The sequence below is a fragment of the Oncorhynchus nerka genome, linkage group LG10 (assembly GCF_034236695.1).
Source record: "Oncorhynchus nerka isolate Pitt River linkage group LG10, Oner_Uvic_2.0, whole genome shotgun sequence".
Lineage (NCBI taxonomy): Eukaryota > Metazoa > Chordata > Actinopteri > Salmoniformes > Salmonidae > Oncorhynchus > Oncorhynchus nerka.
The window spans coordinates 87,845,501-87,864,481 of record NC_088405.1 but is presented as its reverse complement, the minus strand read 5'-3'; the positions used below and the strand labels follow the sequence as shown (position 1 = coordinate 87,864,481).

Here is an 18,981-nt window from a genome sequence, read left to right as displayed (position 1 = left end):
GTGTCAAGTTTGAGAAACAGACGCCTCACAAGTCCTTAACTGGCGGCTGAATTAAATAATACCCGCAAAACACCAACAGTGAAGAGGAAACCCCCGGGATTCTGGCCTTCTACAAATTATGATGGACTGTTAGTGCTATCTAGAATCCTTGGGATGTCCCAAACCCTAACCCCCTGCAGGAGGCTGATGAGGGGAGGGCGGCTCATAATAATAGCCGGGAACCGAGTGAATGGAATGGCATCAAACACATGGAAACCATTGGTTTGATGTATTTGATACCATTCCAACCTTTACCACGAGCCCGTCCTCCCCGATTAAGGTGCCACCAACTGCCTGTGAGTCGCTTACCTTAACCCTTACCTAACTCTAACCTTAACTCTTACCTTAAACATTTTAAATGTCAACTTCAATGGGGTAACGTCAGAGTTGGGCCATCCCACGGATCCCCAATATCAAAGATCAATTATGGATAGTCATTTTCAGCTACCTACAGTATATAACCTGTCTTTAGTTTTCCGCTCATATTGGAATTCCCTGCTATGTGTTGCTCTGGTTGTCTGCGTCTAATAACATCTGTAAATATTTTAAATCAACGCTCAAAAACCTACAGCTTGATATTTATAGTCAGTTTACTCCAATATTTTTCTGTTGTTCAAGGCTCAAACTCCCATGATTCCATTTGGCAAAACCACTCCCACCATTACCAACCGAAATTGCACTCAGGTTTGCGCTTTCGAAATAGCCTATGGTCTTGTTCAACATTGCAGGCGACTGAGAAACATGCATCATAAATAACTATTCATTATTATTCTAGATCAGTCAGCCATTCACAATTTACCCATGATGCATTATGGTTTTGATCCTCTCGAACACTGTAAACGTTTTATTCGTTCCAATAGGCCTCCAGTGTTGTTGATTGTACAGTCACTGAAGGTGTGTTTGTCTGTTATCGTTGAAAACACTATTTTAGATGCCACAGGTTTTGCTACTTAGCTAGCTAGCATTGCTAACGTTAGTACCCTAGATACAGGCTAAGGGACTAGGATTCCGTAAGGATTTGCCTGTACATTTCATAATAAATGTTGTGTTCTAACAGGCCTACATGTTGTTTGGACTGTTATTTAAGACAAGATGTAATTGTTGCCCAGGGACATGTCCCCCCCGCATTCTGAAACTGCATTTCTGCTCCCCCCCAGTTTAAGCATTGGAATATGATACAAAACGTGGTACCGGTGTGCTTTAGGACCATGTGAAAACCTCAGAGTGGTTGGGTAGACTGTTTGGAGTGTTTACCCTACTGGATTTAGGACTAAGCAGACACCACAGAGCGGGCTGACAGGCTGTGTGAAGGCAAAGCTTCTGGAATGCTGGCTTGACCAGCATGGGAGAGTTGAGCATGGTTCAGTGTGTCCGTGTTGCGCTCTTTCACCGAGTTGTAACAGGCAGCAGAACAGAAACTGGCTACTCTTTAGTTGACTGATGTAGCTGGCAAGGTAACTGCTGTTTAACTTAACAGAAAAAAAATTAAACTAGTGTTTATTCGCAGTGCTGAGATAGCTAATGTTACATGTCAGTTACAATACTAATGTTTCATCCCCTCGACTGAGGTGGATGAATAAGCTATGCTTGTGAGTAGCTACCACAGCCAGGTTAGCTCTAGTTATCTGTCAGATAGTGATAATAGTCACCTCATATTGCTATCTATCAGCAGTTGTTTGTATGGAAATGTTTTGTAGCCTTTGTTTAGTCCCGTTTCAGAAGTATATAAACTTTCACCAGTTGATGTACCGTTAGAGAGAGAGCTGGCCAAAAGTTGGCTTACATTAGCTAGTATTTTTGCCTCAATCAAACTAGACTTGAATCAAATGATGAAACCATCGGCCAAATGATTGAAGATTGATATTCTGATGTTTTTTCATTGCATTGTGGGTTGCATTAGTCAGTATGGCAATGTAACTTTATTGATCTGTCAGTTTCCCTAATTTTTCACACTGACTAGCATTGCAGGCTTCACTGTCATGGTCCACAGTAGAGGTCTGAGCAGGACAGATTTCATCATCCCGCTCCCACCTGCACCCGCTTTCTGTTAGACTCCCTCTCCCACGCGCTACTGCCCTCCATTTGGCAAATCTGACCTCCTGATTCCTGCTTACAAGCAAAAATTAAAGCAGGAAGTTGCAGTGACTCGCTCAATACGGAATTGGTCAGATGACGCTGATGCTAAGCTACAGGACTGTTTTGCTAGTAAAGACTGGAAAATGTTCCAGTATTCTTCCGATGGCATTGAGAAGTACACCACATCAATCACTGGATTAATCAATAAGTGCATTGTTGACGTTGTCCCCACAGTAACCGTACGTACATACCCCAACCAGAATCCATAGATTACAGGCAACATCTGCTTTCAAGGAGCAGGACGCTAACCCGGATGCTTATAAGAAATCGTGCTATGCCTTCCGACGAACCATCAAACATGCAAAGCATCTATACAGACTAAGATTGACTCCTACTACACCGGCTCCGACGCTCGTTGGATGTGGCAGGGCATGCAAACTATTACGGACTACAAAAGGAAGCACAGATGCGAGCTTCCCAGTGACACCAGCCTACCAGATGAGCTAAATAACTTCTAAGCACGCTTCGAGGCAAGCAACACTGAAGCATGCATGAAGCATGCTGTTCCAGACGACTGTGTGATCACAGTCCATAGCCAATGTGAGGAAGACCTTTAAACAAGTCAACATTCACAAGGCCGCAGGGTCAGACGGATTACCAGGATGTGTACTCCGAGCATGCGTTGACCAAATGTCAGTGAAGTTTCTTCACTGACATTTTCAACCTCTCCCTGACCGAATATTTAATACCAACATGTTTCAAGCAGACCACCAGGGTTCCTGTGCCCAAGAACACCAAGGTTACCAAGGTGACCTGCCTGAATGACTGAAGTACTTTGAAAGGCCATGAAGTACTTTGAAAGGCTGATCATGGCTCACAACACCATTATCCCAGAAACCCTAGAGCCACTCCAATTTGCCTACCGCCTCAACAGATCCACAGATAACGCAATCTCTATTGCACTCCACACTGCCGTTTCCTACCTGGACAAAAGTAACACCTACGTGAGAATGCTATTAATTGACCATAGCTCAGCGTTCAACACCATAGCACCCTCAAAACTCATCAATAAGCTAAGGACCCTGGGACCTAACACCTCCCTCTGCAAATGATTCCTGGACTTCCTAACGGGCCGCCCCCAGGTGTTAAGGGTAGGTAACAACACATCTGCCATGTTGATCCTCAACACGGGGGCCCCTCAGGGGTAAGTGCTCAGTCCCCTACTGTACTCCCTGTTCACCCATGACTGCATGGCCAAGCACGACTCCAACACCATCATTAAGTTTGCAGACAATGATGAGACTGCCTATCGGGAGCAGGTGAGACAGCCTATAGGGAGGAGGTCAGAGACCTGGCAGTGTGGTGCCAGGATAACAACCTCTCCCTCAACGTGATCAAGACAAAAGAGATGATCGTGGACTACAGGAAAAGGAGGGCCGAGCATGCCCCCATTCTCATCGACGGGGCTTTAGGGGAGCAGGTTGAGAGCTTCAAGTTCCTTGGTGTCACCAATGAACTATCATGGTCCAAACACAACAAGACAGTCGTGAAGAGGGCACGACAATGCCTATTCCCCTTCAGGAGACTGAAAAGATTTGGCATGGGTCCTCAGATCCTCCAAATGTTCTACAGCTGCAGCATGTAGAGCATCCTGACTGGTTGCATCACCACCTGGTATGGCAACTTCGCGGTATCTGACCGCAAGGCGCTACAGAGGGTAGTGCGTACGGCCCAGTACATCACTGGGGCCAAGCCTCCTGCCATCCAGGATCTTTACCAGGCTGTGTCAGAGGAAGGCCCTAAAAATTGCCAAAGACTTCAGCCACCCTGGTCATAGATAGTTCTCTCTGTTGCCACACAGCAAGCATTACCGGAGCGCCAAGTCTAGGTTGAACAGGTCGACTAACCTGTTCCCCTGCACATTGATATATAAGCTCGTTATTGTTATTTTATTTGTTTACATTTGGAAAAAAAATGTTGGAAGTATATTCCTATTTTTCATTAAACTGGTTGGTTAAGGGCTTGAAAGTAAGCATGTGACAAATACGATTTGATTTGTTTGCTGGGTCGTACTTGATAACTATTTGACATATTCTTATAGTCAAGTCAATTTTTTAATCAAATAGACCTTTTGAAGTTGAATATTTATCCACTTTTAATAACACGTCAGCAGATGAGATGTCTTGTTGGGATAACTATTCAACATAGAAGAGCAACAAGCTGCATACTCTTCTGTATCCCGCAGCTGGCTTACCTCTGAAGCTAAGCAGCGATGGTCCTGGATTGGAGACCAAATGCTGCTGGAAGTGGTGATGGAAGGCCAGTAGGAGGCACTCTTTCCTCCGGTTTAAAAATAGCAATATTCCAGGGCAGTGATCAAGGACAAATCCCTGTGTAGGGTACTATATTTTGGGTGGGATGTTAACTGGGTGTCCTGACTCTGTGGTCACTAAAGATCCCATGGCACTTATTGTAAGAGTTTGGGTGTTAACAAGGCCACATAATCATCCCCAGCTTCCAATTTGCTCATTCATCCCCTCTCCTCTCACCTGTAACTATTGCTCAGGTTGTTGCTGTAAAATGAGAATGTGTTCATAGTCAACTTACCTGGTAAAATCTTACCTGGTAAAATAATTATAATAAACCCTGAATTGCTAATGCTGTCTATTGGCCATTGAGTGGCTTTGAAGCCACCGGTCGGCCATATTGGCACTCCCTAGTAGGAGCAGTTCTCCATAGGAATGAATGGAATTCTACAGTAATTCACTTAAGTGTTTCAAGGACAAAAGTACATATATTTAAGTATTTTTTTCTGTTGTGGTGGGGACAGTAACAAAGGGTACTCTCTAATATTTATATATATATGTGTGTGCTGCTCACATAATTTAATGTAAAAGTATGGATTAAGGTGTCTGTAATAGAATAAATCAATGTGTCAAAAACGAATGTAGACATTATTGAATACATTTCTATAGCTTCCAAACTATAGATTCCAAAATATTTTTTACAAATGAGGAGTACCAAGATGGTTGCGTGGTGGCTTCAATACAGCTCCCCTGGGCATCAACCAGGGTTTATACACATCGTTGGCATCAACCATAGGCTTTTGATTGGTTGGCGGGGTCCTCATGTCGCCCAATCGGAATCTTTTTGTTTCGCCATCCCGGAAGTAGCTACATTTCAACCAAATTGCAACATGGCGACACCCATGCACAGAATTATTGCCCGTCGGCAAGCGTAAGTTTGGTACTAAAATGCTTAAGAAATTTGGTGTACTTACTCGATTCAGCGTATTTAGTGATCACCGTGTTTACTTGGAGCAATAAGTAATGCTGAGGTGCGAATATTTGGCTAATTAGTTAACAACAATATTATTACTGAACGCTAGTTAGCCAACGTTAACTAGCTACAGTAACGTTACCTACAACGTTGTTAGAGATGTGGGCAACAATGATGTACAAAATTAACTTATTAAATGGTTACATTTAATAAATAGTATATGTTTATTTGGCTAACAAGCATAGATATACTGTCTGCACGTTGGATAGCCGACACATAAGTTAGCTAGCGCTAACGTTAGCTGGGTAAAAGCGTCCTTATGCTTCCCATCCGAAAGGTTCGTGTATTTATGACTAAATTGTGACGTTTTGGTCTAAGGAAATTTTTTTTCTGGCTGTTCGTGGAAGGGTGCAATTGCGGCCTGCAATTTGGGGCGTTTGGAATCCCCATTATATCTGGGTGAATGTTTAAGCTAGGACAGGTATGGGTGCTCCAGTACAGTAGGTGGCGCTAATGCACAATAATGTTAGGCAGGAACTATTACATTTTTAACAATGCTTTTTCTGATTAAAAACTAGTTAATTGCATCTGCTGTGGAGCCCAGTTTCATATACCATATGGCCCAGCTGCTTGCTGTAGTTTTGAAGTAATCATGAAAAAACAGGCCGCATTTTTCACCCTGCCAACTCCTATTAGTTATTATTATCGAGCACCAACTCGCCTTCCTGCGGTTCTGTTAGCAACTTCCCTCGCAGTAAGGTTGGTAGAGCGTTGGGCCGGTAACCGAAAGGTTGCTGGATCGAATCCACAAGCTGACAAGGTAAAAATCTGTCACTCTGCCCCTGAACAAGGCACTGTTCCCCAGTAGACCTCATTGTAAATAAGAATTTGTTCTTAACTGACTTGCCGAGTTAAATTTAAAAAATATAACACTGGTACACAGCGGTGAGCACGACATGTAGTAAGTTATGCGTAGTGGGCGCGGAATGTAATACTTGGTCAGCAGATGGACCCTACTGGTTTGTGCACTTTCTTTAGGCAAGCTGAAGTTTGGTAGCCAAAACCTACGCCCCTTTGTCAGTAATTGGTCAATATTAGGGATTTTTATAACTTTTTATGCTTGAGAAATCCTGCACCAAACATCTTAGATGTAAAATTGTGTGACAAAGAACTGCTCGGCAAAACCAGAACTAAAGAAATATATAACTTTTAAAATCTATTTCGAGGAAGCGTATACTGGCTACGGCGTCTCAAGAGTGGCACAGTAATATTGAAGCTTTTTTCTCATTTTTCAAGCGAATGTCCTTAAGGAGTATGCGAGTCAGATGTTCACTTTACCTAGCCAAGTTCTGCTAGGAGCAAACCGAACATAGTTAAGGCATCCGCATACTAACGTTAACTATCTAGCTAACTTGCTTGCTAGGTAACTAAAAGTCGAGACAAATATCCACAGGAAAGTATTGTTCACCCGACTATTGTCTCTGATGGAGAACAATCCATTTGAAATCTGAATAAATAAAACAATTCACACAAAGATGTCTGGTGATTTAGGATATACAATTGTCATGGCGTGCTTTGTTCAATAGCTATTGGCGAGAGAACTGAATATTCAATGTAAAACTAACTTTACTTAAGTACGAAACCATATACGGTGCACCAAACCATATACAGTGCATTCAGAAAGTATTCAGACCCTTTGAAATTTTCCACGTGTTACATTACAGCCTTATTTGAAAATGCATTACAAATAACATTTCTCTGCAACACAATACCCATTAATGACAAAGCCAAAACAGGTTTAGAAATTTCTGCAAATGTTTTAAAAAACAAACCTTATTTACATAAGTATTCAGACTGCTATGTGACTTGAAATTGAGCTCAGGTGTTCATTTGTTTATTACAGCCAGCTAACAAACTACTCGGAAGAGACTACAAGGACACTGTTGACTTGCAAAACAACTAACCAATCTAAAACAGAACTTGACCTTGACTAAACATCAGCCCGTTACCATGGTTACCCCATGGATATTCAGTTTGAAAGAAGTCTGCCTTAAAAAGATGCAAGTCTCTACAAACCAGTATGTTGAATAAAATATTTACACTGATTGCTTGGGACAACATTTGGTCTGTAGTTCGGTTAGGCTCGGCCATATTGTTTGTTGCGTGTGAGGAAAAATATATACAGACCAGCATACTGAAGGTCGGGTCAATAACGCTTCCCTGTGAAAAATAAGTTGACATCTAGTTAGTTCAACATTGACTTGTAATGGCGCTGTTCATAAAAATGCTGAGCATACATGTTAGAGACAAGAGTGTAAGTATTTCACGCTCAAATCCTGAGGCTAACCCTGGTTTGCAAGTCAGGAGTGCCCGTATAGCCTTTTCCTAAAAACTCAAGTACAACACTAGTGACTGGGGAACAGGCATAGTGCTTGAGCCAGCAACTACCTGTGCTACATTGGTCTCAAGATCTCTTAACAAAGGTAGTCAGATACAGTCAGGGAAGCTACTCAATTATTCTGGAGAAGTGTCCTGACTCCACTTATTCTGATTTGGCCCAAGAAACAGCAGGGATTATCCAACTTTTGCTACCATTGTAGTGAGGGGCCAGGTTCCATTAACATAGTGTACACCTCACCCCCTCCCTATGTTAAAGTCTACCTACAGTTATAAATAACTCTTACTCATGTCTCTTTTTTTTCAAACAGGGAGGCAAATAAACAACATGTTCGGTGTCAGAAGTGTTTGGAGTTTGGACACTGGACATATGAGTGTACTGGCAAACGAAAATACCTTCACAGGCCATCAAGGACAACAGAAATGAAAAATAAACTGAAAGAAAATAAAAATAAACAGGTCAATGCCACAGGGTAAGTCAGCCACAAGTATGTATTTGTACTGGGTGACTGCTGTCTTACTATTAAGTCAGCTTGATAGATCACTTTTGAGTTCGGAAGATGTTAACATGCCGCACTCAGGCTCTGTGTGTAGTTAATCCGACCCCCCCTGCCTAGCCTACGCCATTTTACCTGCTGTTGTTGTGCTAGCTGATTAGCTGTTGTTGTATCACCTACTGTTTTAGCTACTGTTTTAGCTAGCTCTCCCAATTCAACACCTGTGATTACTGTATGTCTCTCTCAAATGTCAATAAGCCTTGTATACTGTTGTTCAGGTTAGTTATCATTGTTTTAGTTTACAATGGAGCCCCTAGTTCCACTCTTCATACCCCTGATACCTCCTTTGTCCCACCTCCCACAAATGCGGTGACCTCACCCATTACAACCAGCATGTCCAGAGATATAACCTCTCTCATCATCACCCAGTGCCTGGGCTTACCTCCGCTGTACCCGCACCCCATCATACCCCTGTCTGCGCATTATGCCCTGAATATATTCTACCATGCCCAGAAATCTGCTCCTTTCATTCTCCGTCCCCAACGCTCTAGGCGACCAGTTTTGATAGCCTTTAGCCGCACCCTCATACTACTCCTCCTCTGTTCTGCGGGTGATGTGGAGTTAAACCCAGGCCCTGCATGTCCCCAGGCACCCTCATATGTTGACTTCTGTGATCGAAAAAGCCTTGGTTTCATGCATGTCAACATCAGAAGCCTCCTCCCTAAGTTTGTTTTACTCACTGCTTTAGCACGCTCTACTAACCCTGATGTCCTTGCCGTGTCTGAATCCTGGCTCAGGAAGGCCACCAAAAATTCTGAGATTTCCATACCCAACTATAACATCTTCCGTCAAGATAGAACTGCCAAAGGGGGAGGAGTTGCAGTCTACTGCAGAGATAGCCTGCAAAGTAATGTCATACTTTCCAGGTCCATACCCAAACAGTTCGAACTACTAATCTTGAAAATTACTCTCTCCAGAAATAAGTCTCTCACTGTTGCCGCCTGCTACCGTCCCCCCTCAGCACCCAGCTGTGCCCTGGACACCATTTGTGAATTGATCGCCCCCCATCTAGCTTCAGAGTTTGTTCTGTTGGGTGACCTAAACTGGGATATGCTTAACACCCCGGCAGTCCTACAATCTAAGCTAGATGCCCTCAATCTCACACAAATCATCAAGGAACCCACCAGGTACAACCCTAAATCTGTAAACAAGGGCACCCTCATAGACGTCATCCTGACCAACTGGCCCTCCAAATACACCTCCGCTGTCTTCAACCAGGATCTCAGCGATCACTGCCTCATTGCCTGTATCCGCTACGGAGCCGCAGTCAAACGACCACCCCTCATCACTGTCAAACACTCCCTAAAACACTTCTGTGAGCAGGCCTTTCTAATCGACCTGGCCCGGGTATCCTGGAAGGACATTGATCTCATCCCGTCAGTTGAGGATGCCTGGTCATTCTTTAAAAGTAACTTCCTCACCATTTTAGATAAGCATGCTCCGTTCAAAAAATGCAGAACTAAGAACAGATATAGCCCTTGGTTCACTCCAGACCTGACTGCCCTCGACCAGCACAAAAACATCCTGTGGCGGACTGCAATAGCATCGAACAGTCCCCGCGATATGCAACTGTTCAGGGAAGTCAGGAACCAATACACGCAGTCAGTCAGGAAAGCTAAGGCCAGCTTCTTCAGGCAGAAGTTTGCATCCTGTAGCTCCAACTCCAAAAAGTTCTGGGACACTGTGAAGTCCATGGAGAACAAGAGCACCTCCTCCCAGCTGCCCACTGCACTGAGGCTAGATAACACGGTCACCACCGATAAATCCATGATTATCGAAAACTTCAACAAGCATTTCTCAACGGCTGGCCATGCCTTCCGCCTGGCTACTCCAACCTCGGCCAACAGCCCCGCAGCTACTCGCCCAAGCCTCTCCAGGTTCTCCTTTACCAAAATCCAGATAGCAGATGTTCTGAAAGAGCTGCAAAGCCTGGACCCGTACAAATCAGCTGGGCTTGACAATCTGGACCCTCTATTTCTGAAACTATCCGCCGCCATTGTCGCAACCCCTATTACCAGCCTGTTCAACCTCTCTTTCATATCGTCTGAGATCCCCAAGGACTGGAAAGCTGCCGCAGTCATTCCCCTCTTCAAAGGGGGAGACACCCTGGACCCAAACTGTTACAGACCTATATCCATCCTGCCCTGCCTATCTAAGGTCTTCGAAAGCCAAGTCAACAAACAGGTCACTGACCATCTCGAATCCCACCGTACCTTCTCCGCTGTGCAATCTGGTTTCCGAGCCGGTCACGGGTGCACCTCAGCCACGCTCAAGGTACTAAACGATATCATAACCGCCATCGATAAAAGACAGTACTGTGCAGCCGTCTTCATCGACCTTGCCAAGGCTTTCGACTCGGTCAATCACCATATTCTTATCGGCAGACTCAGCAGCCTCGGTTTGTCGGATGACTGCCTTGCCTGGTTCACCAATTACTTTGCAGACAGAGTTCAGTGTGTCAAATCGGAGGGCATGCTGTCCGGTCCTCGAAGTCTCTATGGGGGTGCCACAGGGTTCAATCCTCGGGCTGACTCTTTTTTTCTGTATATATCAATGATGTTGCTCTTGCTGCGGGCGATTCCCTGATCCACCTCTTCGCAGACGACACCATTCTATATACTTCCGGCCTGTCTTTTGTTCACTGTGCTATCTAACCTCCAAACGAGCTTCAATGCCATACAACACTCCTTCCGTGGCCTCCAACTGCTCTTAAACGCTAGTAAAACCAAATGCATGCTTTTCAACCGTTCGCTGCCTGCACCCGCACGCCTGACCAGCATCACCACCCTGGATGGTTCCGACCTTGAATATGTGGACATCTATAAGTACCTAGGTGTCTGGCTAGACTGTAAACTCTCCTTCCAGACTCATATCAAACATCTCCAATCGAAAATCAAATCAAGAGTCGGCTTTCTATTCCGCAACAAAGCCTCCTTCACTCACGCCTCCAAACTTACCCTAGTAAAACTGATTATCCTACCGATCCTCGACTTCGGCAATGTCATCTATAAAATTGCTTCCAACACTCTACTCAGCAAACTGGATGCAGTTTATCACAGTGCCATCCGTTTTGTCACTAAAGCGCCTTATACCACCTACCACTGCGACTTGTATGCTCTAGTCGGCTGGCCCTCGCTACATATTCGTCGCCAGACCCACTGGCTCCAGGTCATCTACAAGTCCATGCTAGGTAAAGCTCCGCCTTATCTCAGTTCACTGGTCACGATGGCAACACCCATCCGTAGCACGCGCTCCAGCAGGTGTATCTCACTGATCATCCCTAAAGCCAACACCTCATTTGGCCGCCTTTTGTTCCAGTTCTCTGCTGCCTGTGACTGGAACGAATTGCAAAAATCGCTGAAGTTGGAAACTTATCTCCCTCACCAACTTCAAACATCTGCTATCTGAGCAGCTAACCGATCGCTGCAGCTGTACATAGCCTATCGGTAAATAGCCCACCCATTTTTACCTACCTCATCCCCATACTGTTTTTATTTATTTACTTTTCTGCTCTTTTGCACACCAATATCTCTACCTGTACATGACCATCTGATCATTTATCACTCCAGCGTTAATCTGCAAAATTGTAATTATTCGCCTACCTCCTCATGCCTTTTGCACACAATGTATATAGACTCCCCTTTTTTTTCTTCCTATTGTGTTATTGACTTGTTAATTGTTTACTCCATGTGTAACTCTGTGGTCTGCTCACACTGCTATGCTTTATCTTGGCCAGGTCGCAGTTGCAAATGAGAACTTGTTCTCAACTAGCCTACCTGGTTAAATAAAGGTGTTCTCAACTAGCCTACCTGGTTAAATAAAGGTGTTCTCAACTAGCCTACCTGGTTAAATAAAGGTGTTCTCAACTAGCCTACCTGGTTAAATAAAGGTGTTCTCAACTAGCCTACCTGGTTAAATAAAGGTGAAATAAAAAAATAAATAAAAAACACTGTGGAACGTCACCTTGGTCGTGTCTATTAGGGAGACATTTTTTGAAAACGGAGAGGTAGGCCTACTACTTGAGCATTTCCAATAAGAAACATTTTCATTTTCTATTGCAATACATTTACCCTAATGAACGTGACCCTGGTGTCTACCATTTTATGTGACTTTTGAATAGGCTGCATAGTCATGATTTTGATGACTTCAAATCTGTATTTTGTGGCTACAGTCTACTGCAATAGCCTGAGCTTACAGATGGTTTGCTGTATGGTTACAGCGGTAATTAGTCTGTGACAGTATTTACAAGGCTATTACTGTAACCCAGCCTCAACTGTCTAGTACTGCTATCTAGAGGAGATGCAGTATAACTCGTCATTGGGAGTTCATTTCCTCTGTACAATTATTCATAAGTGTTGCCAAGTTTCTTTTCACTTTTATTTTCCCCTGGTTGGTTTAGAATAATCTTTGGAATTTTTTCAGCCATGGCATGTTGTAACTAACTCAATCTCTATCCACTATTCAGACCAGGTAAGGAAAGCTCCAATGAGAAAAAAACTAAGAAGAAAAGGTAATTGTCACAGCGTCACTTTTTTTAGCTCTAAACCCCATAAAATTGTTTCAACATTATGACTGTTGTAGATAAACTCAGCAAAAAAAGAAAACGTCCCTTTTTCAGGACCCTGTCTTTCAAAGAGAATTCGTAAAAATACAAGTAACTTTACAGCTCTTCATTGTAAAGGGGTTAAACACTGTTTCCCACGCTTGTTCAATGAACCATAAACAATTAATGAACATGCACCTGTGGAACGGTCGTTAAGACACTAACAGCTTACAGACGGTAGGCAATTAAGGCCACAGTTATTTACATTTACATTTAAGTCATTTAGCAGACGCTCTTATCCAGAGCGACTTACAAATTGGTGCTTTCACCTTATGACAGTTATGAAAATTAGGACTTTTAAGAGGCCTTTCTACTGACACAGGATTGGAACATCTGAACATCACACCTGTGGGACAGGTACAGGATGGCAACAACAACTGCCCGAGTTACACCAGGGACGCACAATCCCTCCATCAGTGCTCAGACTGTCCTCAATAGGCTGAGAGAGGGCTTGTCGGTCTGTTGTAAAGCAGGTCCTCACCAGACATCACCGGCAACAACGTCGCCTATGGGCACAAACCCACTGTCACTGGACCAGACAGGACTGGCAAAAAGTGCTCTTCACTGACGAGTCATGGTTTTGTCTCACCAGGGGTGATGGTCGGATTTGCTTTTATTGTCAAAGGAATGAGCGTTACACCAAGACCTGTACTCTGGAGTGGGATCAATTTGGTGGTGGAGGGTCTGTCATGGTCTGGGGTGGTGTGTCACAGCATCGTCAGACTGATCTTGTTGTCATTGCAGGCAATCTCAACGCTGTACGTTACAGGGAAGACATCCTCCTCCCTCATGTGGTACCTTTCCTGCAGGCTCATCTTGACACGACCCTCCAGCATGACAATGCCACCAGTCATACTGCTCGTTCTGTGCGTGATTTCCTGCAAGACAGGAATGTCCGTGTTCTGCCATGGCCAGTGACGAGCCCGGATCTCGATCCCATTGAGCACGTCTGGGACCTGTTGGATCGGAGGGTGAGGGCTAGGTCCATTCCCCCGCCCCGCCCCAGAAATGTCCGGTAACTTGCCTTGGTGGAAGAGTGGGGTAACATCTCACAGCAAGAACTGACATATCTGGTGCAGTCCATGAGGAGGAGATGCACAGCGGGGCGTCAGGTAGCCTTGTGGTTAGAGCGATGGACTTGTAACCGAAAGGTTGCAGGATCAAATCCCCGAGCTGACAAGGTAAAAAAAAAATCTGTCGTTCTGCCTCTGAACAAGGCAGTTAACCCACTGTTCCTTGAAAATAAGAATTTGTTCTTAACTGACTTGCCTAGTTAAATAAAGGTGAAAAAAAACTGCATTACTTAATGCAGCTAGTGGCCACACCAGATTCTGACTGTTCATTTTGACCCCCCCCCCCTCTTGTTCAGGGACACATTATTCCATTTCTGTTAGTCACATATCTGTGGAACTTGTTCAGCTTATGTCTGTTGTTGAATCTTATGTTCATACAAATATTTACAAATGTTAAATTTGCTTAAAATAAACGCAATTGACAGTGAGAGGACGTTTCTTTTTTTGCTGAGTTTAGATCTGAAATGGGTAGAGCATAGTCCACTCGACACACTTTTCTTAAATATGCAGTAGAGATTTAGGCTATGCCTGCAATATGCCTTCTGTAATGTATTCACTATTCTGCTTATGTAATAATGGTTTTGTAAATTGTGCCACTTGCTTTCAGGTCAAAGGATGCAAGTGGTGGTAGTAGCAGCAGCAGTGACTCTGACAGCTCTTCCAGTGACTCATCGTCTGACAGTAGTGACTCCTCAAGCTCTTCGTCGGACGACAGTGACAGCAGTAGTGACAGTTCTGACAGCTCTAGCTCCTCTTCCTCGAGCAGTTCAAGCAGCTCGGCCTCTGATTCATCAGAAGGAAGTGATTCAGATCAAGGTCCTCCCAAGAAGAAAAAGAAGAAATGAAAAAGATTTATGTATTGTGTTCCACCATGACATTAACCTGAGCTCCACTCTGACCCTCTAGCTGTTCAGGAGTTGTCTTACGAAGCATACGGTGTAAATTGTAATGAACAAGCAGCAGGTTTGGGTAGGTTATTTTCTGAATGTAATCTGTTAGTTACTAGTTAATTACCTGTCCAATTGTAATCCGTAATGTGATCTGATTAGTTTTGGTTACTTTTGGATTACTTTCTTAAGAGGCATTTAAAAAGGGGATCCATCAAATGCATTTTGTGTGTCATGGTAGTGTTCACAAGTCAGGGACCAGACTCGCTCAGGTGGAACAAACTTAAACTTTTTTTTCAATGCTAAATTGAATGTCATTAGTTAGGTTTCCATCCAATTGGCAACAGATTTTAATGCCAATATTAAAAAAGCTGCATAAATAACATTTCTGCATTCTCTCAGCAGAAATGTTTCCATCAAATAGACTTTTTGTGGATAAAAGCCTGTGTGTGATGACGTAATGCACATAAATTACTCTTGCAGTTAAATTTTCATGTACAGAATAGAAAATAAAAGTTAGATTGATTTCCGTTGAATTTTCAACTCGTCTGATAGTTTTGTCAGAAACAATATTGAGTTATATAGCGAATGTGCGCTCTAGACAAGAGCTCGCAGATAGAGTTCAGGTGTAGCCTATATGATGAGACTATTATGGACAAAAGAGCAAGGTTATTTTAATTTGTCAAACGCCAATCAAACATCGGTCATCATGTCACCAGAATAACACCCTCGATATTTATTGAAAGGAGCAACAAGCTCATCACCTTGTACTTTCACCACCCTGTGAAGTTCATCACACATTTAAAAAAAGTAATCTGTAGCCTAGTAAACTGCATGTTTTCCTGAGTCGTAATGGGAGGACCACACAAAATATCATTGCGTGACTCCAAGTTTACTTAGATATAATGCTTAATTAATCAATAGTTGCACATAAAAGCGCCATTTCTCACACAATGAATTTTGCAGACCCAAAAAGACCCCCCCCCCTTGTCTAGCGTATTTAGGTTTGTTGACCGTTTGGAAGTTTATTGACAAATTTGCTGTTTACATGAGCCTGTCGTGACTTTTTTTGTACTTTACTGGAAACCTGCTTAGTGAGACTAGAAAGGTGTCGACGTCCTTTCAGAATTTAAAAGTAATCCAAGAAGTAATCTAGTTTCAAAAGGATTTGTAATCTAGTTACAATATGTTTGCTGGTAACGTAACTGATTTGTTAAATTGTTTTTAAATTAAGATTGCATTTAACTGACTACATGTAATCCGTTACTCCCCAACCCTGACAAACAGTGAGGAATTTTGTATTTACCAGAATGTGTTCTCTCTCCTGAATTTCTCCCCTGTACAGTCAGTGAAGAAGTGTGGTCATATCTCAACTTAGTTTCAAATCAGTTTGATAATTGGTCTAGATTTAAAAATGTGCATTTTACATAACCTGCTCTACTTCCTTCTATTGCTTTTGAGTGACACTTCAAATGTGCAGTTATGTAGCTACTGAAAGATATGTAATGCATAATTTGGAGGGCCTGCAGCATTAGATGCATTGACCCTTTTCACACTATCATGCTAACCAGAACTGTACTGTACTGGCTCAGACATTTTCTTTTCATGTTGTTTTTCTCCCAGTACAATTCCCGAAACAACCAGCCCAGTACAACTTGGATCTGGTTGTAGTGTGAACCGTGTTATTGATTATTTTTATTATTAAAACATGTTTTACCCCCAGATGATTATAAACAGAAACATGTTATTGACTGTTGATAAACTGCCATTTTAGGAATTTAGCATGGACTCTGTTTGGCACAGCCAAACGGTGATCATGCCAATGAATCCCCCTGCCCCCCTGTTAGTTGTGCTTTTGATTTGTTTGTTACCTAGTGCCACATCCTTTAATCATGTTTGAATAAATTGGCAGTTGCAAGTGTCTTCACTTTGTTATTTTTCATGTTATTTTTTTCTCAGATGGAACAAAGTCAACCATTTATAGCACTAGAGTACCTTGGAAAGTATAGTATGCACTGGTGTTACCCTTACAAAACAAAAAGATTGCAGTTTTGCAGCTGCAGTAAAAGTGCAGTAACTGCAGTCAACTGGTATTTTTGGGTATAGTAATTGCAGTTGTACTGCACTGTAACTACAGTTACACTGCAAACCACTAGTAAAAAAATATTTTGGGATGCAGTATTTGCAGCATACTGCAGTTATACTGCACTCTGACTGCAATATTTTTTTTCTGTAGAGGATCGCAGCACTGTAGGGCAATCGAATGTGTGCCTGGGCGTGGGGCTAATGATAGAGAAGTCTGGGGTTGTGTTTTCCCAAAGGAAGGGCCAGGTAGTGTAGAGGGTAGTGAATGGATCTCTTGGTGTAACGGCTAAGATGTTGGGATGATAGTCCCTGGGCCCAAGTTAAAGTCCCAGTTTGTTACCCCCAAATTTGCTGCAATATCATGTAGCAATCTTAAATAAAATGGCTACAATTCCATAAGGCAGTGTTTCCCAACTCCGGTCCTCGAGTACTCCCAACAGCACAACTGATTCAACTCATTTAGGGCTTGATGATTAGTTGACAAGTTGAACGAGGTGTGCTTGTCTGGGGCTACAACACAAATATGTGCTGTTGGGGGTATTTGAGGAGTTGGGGAACTGCAGTAATGTGCTGGACTTAGTCCTGATCAGGCCACCTCTGGGTAAATATACTTTTAATCTGTGATCTGAGTTTGAGTCCTGATCGGTGGGATGGCACTCCAATGGGCCTAAAGGTCAGAAAACACAACACAAGTTGCAAAACATAATGAAGCCTATGACCTGTTTGAGGTCACATGATTTTCTCTTATTGAAGCATGGTGGAGGTGTGGGACCTACGACTAGAATGTTTGCAGGGTTTTTGAGGCGACAGAACAAGGAGGAAAGTGTAAGAAAATAACAATTTGAACAGTTTACTACTACAGCGGATGAGCTGAAAAAGTGTGAAGATGTGGAAATAGACAGCGAGTAAGAAGGAAAGGAACATAGGACCCAATAAAAACCCTATAATAACCCAATCACAAATCATTAATGGCTCGATCACAAGATAACACCGTTGAAGGTACTATATTTCTTAAGCGCTGTTGAATATGTCAATACTGCAAGAGGGAAGCACTGTTGGGAAGAAGATTGGTGTAATGTACGGTAATAAAAATAATGTACTACGAATTACCTGTGGTGGCAGGTGCGCTGAAGATGCCCAAGGTCGAGCCTCGTCCTGATGATGATAAAGATGATTCTGGCCCAGTGAGATTTATGGGGAGAATGGATTCTTGCTGAATCATTTGTGGTGTCAGGTTGGGTGACACCACATACATTTACATGTACATTTAAGTCATTTAGCAGACGCTCTTATCCAGAGCGACTTACAAATTGGTGCGTTCACCTTAAGACATCCAGTGGAACAGCCACTTTACAATAGTGCATCTAAATCTTTTAAGGGGGGTGAGAAGGATTACTTTATCCTATCCTAGGTATTCCTGAAAGAGGTGGGGTTTCAGGTGTCTCCGGAAGGTGGTGATTGACTCCGCTGTCCTGGCGTCGTGAGGGAGTTTGTTCCACCATTGGGGGGCCAGAGCAGCGAACAGTTTTGACTGGGCTGCGCGGGAACTGTACTTCCTCAGTGGTAGGGAGGCGAGCAGGCCAGAGGTGGATGAACGCAGTGCCCTTGTTTGGGTGTAGGGCCTGATCAGAGCCTGGAGGTACTGAGGTGCCGTTCCCCTCACAGCTCCGTAGGCAAGCACCATGGTCTTGTAGCGGATGCGAGCTTCAACTGGAAGCCAGTGGAGAGAGCGGAGGAGCGGGGTGACGTGAGAGAACTTGGGAAGGTTGAACACCAGACGGGCTGCGGCGTTCTGGATGAGTTGTAGGGGTTTAATGGCACAGGCAGGGAGCCCAGCCAACAGCGAGTTGCAGTAATCCAGACGGGAGATGACAAGTGCCTGGATTAGGACCTGCGCCGCTTCCTGTGTGAGGCAGGGTCGTACTCTGCGGATGTTGTAGAGCATGAACCTACAGGAACGGGCCACCGCCTTGATGTTAGTTGAG

General features: G+C 43.5%; 1 protein-coding gene across 1 annotated transcript; it reads left to right on the top strand.

Moving 5' to 3' along the window:
• The first annotated feature begins 5,273 nt into the window (after positions 1-5,273).
• LOC115136232 (zinc finger CCHC domain-containing protein 10-like) lies at positions 5,274-16,834 on the top strand. Its single transcript, XM_029671813.2, has 4 exons — positions 5,274-5,352; positions 8,103-8,264; positions 12,814-12,858; positions 14,632-16,834. Exons 1-4 carry the CDS (start codon positions 5,312-5,314, stop codon positions 14,867-14,869), a joined length of 486 nt encoding a protein of 161 aa, XP_029527673.1. The 5' UTR covers positions 5,274-5,311; the 3' UTR covers positions 14,870-16,834.
• The last annotated feature ends 2,147 nt before the right edge of the window (positions 16,835-18,981 follow it).

What these genes read in the sequence shown, in the direction of transcription:
- LOC115136232 (XM_029671813.2), top strand. Translation starts at nt 5,312, where the DNA reads ATGGCGACACCCATGCACAGAATTATTGCCCGTCGGCAAGC. An exon ending in AAACAGGTCAATGCCACAGG is followed by an intron (nt 8,265 to 12,813) that starts GTAAGTCAGCCA and finishes TCCACTATTCAG; the next exon opens with ACCAGGTAAGGAAAGCTCCA. An exon ending in AAAAAAACTAAGAAGAAAAG is followed by an intron (nt 12,859 to 14,631) that starts GTAATTGTCACA and finishes ACTTGCTTTCAG; the next exon opens with GTCAAAGGATGCAAGTGGTG.